The 3417-nt window shown below is 33.9% G+C and overlaps 1 protein-coding gene across 1 annotated transcript; it reads left to right on the top strand.

The window, feature by feature from the left end:
• The first annotated feature begins 662 nt into the window (after window positions 1-662).
• LOC139857178 (endoglucanase 1-like) lies at window positions 663-3125 on the top strand. Its single transcript, XM_071845913.1, has 5 exons — window positions 663-762; window positions 840-1049; window positions 1533-1733; window positions 1823-1915; window positions 2367-3125. The coding sequence occupies exons 2-5, from the start codon at window positions 897-899 to the stop codon at window positions 3123-3125; spliced, it is 1206 nt and encodes a 401-aa protein (XP_071702014.1). The 5' UTR covers window positions 663-762; window positions 840-896.
• The last annotated feature ends 292 nt before the right edge of the window (window positions 3126-3417 follow it).

The following is a 3417-nucleotide window of genomic DNA, read 5'->3' as shown; positions in this document are numbered from 1 at the left end:
CAGAGTCTCTGAATAAATTTAGTTCTGAATAACAATAAGCTGTTTGATAATTATTTTAAAACAAACAATATGAATCAATTAAATCTAACTTGTTATCGGTTAAAATTAACAAAAACTTCAATATACTTATTTGATAAGTGTTTTGAATACAATTTAAGAAAAAAATATTACATAAAATTTAGCCTCTTAATGGTTAAGAGTGTATTTTAACTCTGAATGGTTCAGTACTGAATACTGAACCATTCAGCAACATATCTCATTCAAAGGTAAAAAATAAACACACTGAATGCTGAATGATTCAGCATTTAATGCTGAACCATTCCATTAAGAGGTAAACAAATTTGTTTCTCACACTTGTTTCTTAAATATATATATGATTTTCTTTCTTCATATATTTAAAAATTTGTCGCCTTCACCACATTCATCCCCCACTCTATTTTTAGGCAGTTAATAATCTCGTGATTTTCACTTAACAACCATCCCAACTTCCTCCTATAAATCGCCTCACAACTTCACCTTCAAAACTCATAACTCATAACCAACCCAAAAAAAATGACTAACTCCAAATTTTTTGCTACATTTTTCATCATTTTAACCCTAACCTTTTCATCTCTAACTTATGCATTCACTCCCCAACAATACTCCAATGCACTATCCAAATCCATCCTCTTTTTCGAAGGTCAACGATCCGGAAATTTACCCGCTAACCAACGTCCCAAATGGCGCGCTGATTCCGCCTTACGCGATGGTTCTTTCGCCAATGTAGCTACACCAATTCATATTTCTTTTATGTCCAACATTGTAATAGTTTCTAATGTTTGATTATATTTGGATTTTAGGTGGATCTAGTTGGAGGTTATTATGATGCAGGTGATAATGTGAAATTTGGACTACCTATGGCTTTCACTACTACTATGCTTGCATGGAGTATAATTGAGTTTGGTGACAATATGAAATCCGAATTAGCTAATGCGAAAGCCGCTCTTCAATGGAGCTCCGATTATCTTTTGAAAGCAGCTACTGCCACCCCTGGCACGTTATATGTCCAGGTGCGATTATTTTTTAGCGTATTTATATGTTAAAATTTGACATCTTAAGATATTATAATGATTTTTCAATTTTTAACGTTTTGTCCCGTCAAAAAAATTTCAGAATCCGCCAATGCAGGTTTATACGAAAGTACAAACCTATTGTTATGTGAAACAGTTTAGTCCTTAAATCAGAGTATTTATTTGAAGTACTCTTTATTCAAAAATAAGCAGATGGCTCACATTATTTGTATGCTTATCTGTTTTAAATTTTAAAACTAAATAAAAAGCTTACAAGTCTTAAAATAAGACATACAAATACAATAGGTCACATTGTTTGATTTACTATGTTACACCTGTGAACAGTAAACACACTATTATGTTCAGGGTAATTTACTAATTTCATTTTTATTAAAGATAAAAAAAGTTTTTTCTGTCAACACACCCCTAGTTATAACTATTTTACAATATAGAAACTTTTTCCTGTAAACCAAATTTGAACAGGTTGGGGAACCTAATTCGGATCATCATTGTTGGGAGCGGCCTGAAGATATGGACACGCCACGTAACGTGTACAAGATATCGGCTCAAAACCCGGGATCTGATGTGGCTGCTGAGACAGCAGCTGCATTAGCTGCAGCATCAATTGTGTTTCAAAACTCTAATCCTTCTTATTCAAAAATGTTACTGCAAACAGCCATGAATGTATGTACCCCTTTATCATCATATCATGTACTTTATCATTAAAAATCGTAATTAAAGTATGCTAATCCTGTATTTTAAAAATGTATTAGGTGTTTGACTTGGCAGACAAGTATAGAGGCTCGTATAGCGACTCGCTCGGTTCTGTTGTCTGTCCATTTTATTGCTCATACTCAGGATACAATGTAAGTTTTATAAGTATGTGAAATGATCCAGGGAGGGAGAACTTTTGATTGTAAAGAACTTATAAAACCATATATTTTTTCATTTAAATAAAAAACTGTGACTTTAAATTAATGGTAATATGTCAAAAATAACCCTGTGCGTAAATAGTTTCTCCAGGTTATGTCCCTATCTAAGTTCTCCATGGATTCTCTTCCTATAACTAAGCCTAAAATAAAGAGAAAATTACACTAGTCCCCGTGTTTTGTTCAAATTTGCGGATATAGTTCTTAAGAAATTTTTGCGTGGATAGTCCCTCCGTCAAAAAAATTAAATATCTCTGTTAAGTCCAATCATGTGCTTGGCACATGAGGGTATTTTTGACTTTTTCACTTTTTCGTCCTTTTCTATGATCATGTTTAAAATTTCTCTGTTTACCTCAAATTTTGATCAAATGTTTGAAATTTAATCTAGGATGAGTTGTTGTGGGGAGCAGCATGGATACACAGAGCTTCAAATGATGCTTCATATATGTCCTACATTCAATCAAATGGTCACACAGATGGTTCAGAAGATGACGATTTTTCGTTCAGTTGGGATGATAAACGAGCTGGGACAAAAGTTCTTTTATCGAAATTCTTTCTCGAAAACAAAATCGACGAATTTCAAATGTACAAACAACACTCAGATAACTACATTTGTTCATTGATTCCAGGGTTACCAAATTCTCAAAGTTACACACCAGGCGGGTTACTCTACAAACAAAGCGAAAGCAACCTTCAATATGTTACAACCTCATCGTTCCTTTTATTAACGTACGCCAAGTATTTAAACTCAAACGGTGGGCGTACTTCATGTGGGTCCACAATTGTGACATCAGATTCGCTTATCGTACAAGCGAAAAAACAGATTGATTACATACTAGGTGATAATCCTATGCGAATGTCGTATATGGTTGGATTTAGCGATAAGTATCCAACGCGTATTCATCATAGGGGTTCATCGGTACCATCGGTTCATGATCATCCTGATCGTATATCGTGTGATGATGGACGCCAGTACTATAATTCGGGCTCACCCAACCCAAATATACTAATCGGAGCGATTGTAGGAGGTCCAGATAGTAACGATAACTATGGTGATGATCGAAGCAATTATAGCGAATCGGAGCCAGCTACTTATATAAATGCACCATTTGTTGGGGCTGTAGCTTTCTTCTCTGCAGGAGATTAGAGTAGGGATTTATGTTAAGTTGTTTGATTATGTTAGGATGTTTTGAGGATTGAAAGATGTTTGTAAGGACATGTATGATCCCATATCCTTAAGAGGTTGATTAAGCTTTTGTATTTGCAATGAATATTATTTTATATCATAATTTAAAAGAAGTACGTGAAAACATTTTTATAAAAAGAGAAAAAAATGAAACTTGGTATGATTCTCATTCCTCTCAACATACAAACGTATCAAATAAATAGATAATAAAACATTTGGCTTAGCATAGTAACCATCTCCATTTAGTTGAGTA

Source organism: Rutidosis leptorrhynchoides, chromosome 7 (assembly GCF_046630445.1).
Source record: "Rutidosis leptorrhynchoides isolate AG116_Rl617_1_P2 chromosome 7, CSIRO_AGI_Rlap_v1, whole genome shotgun sequence".
Classification (NCBI taxonomy): Eukaryota; Viridiplantae; Streptophyta; class Magnoliopsida; order Asterales; family Asteraceae; genus Rutidosis; species Rutidosis leptorrhynchoides.
The sequence above is the reverse complement of the archived record's forward strand: the minus strand, read 5'-3'. Positions and strand labels throughout refer to the sequence as shown.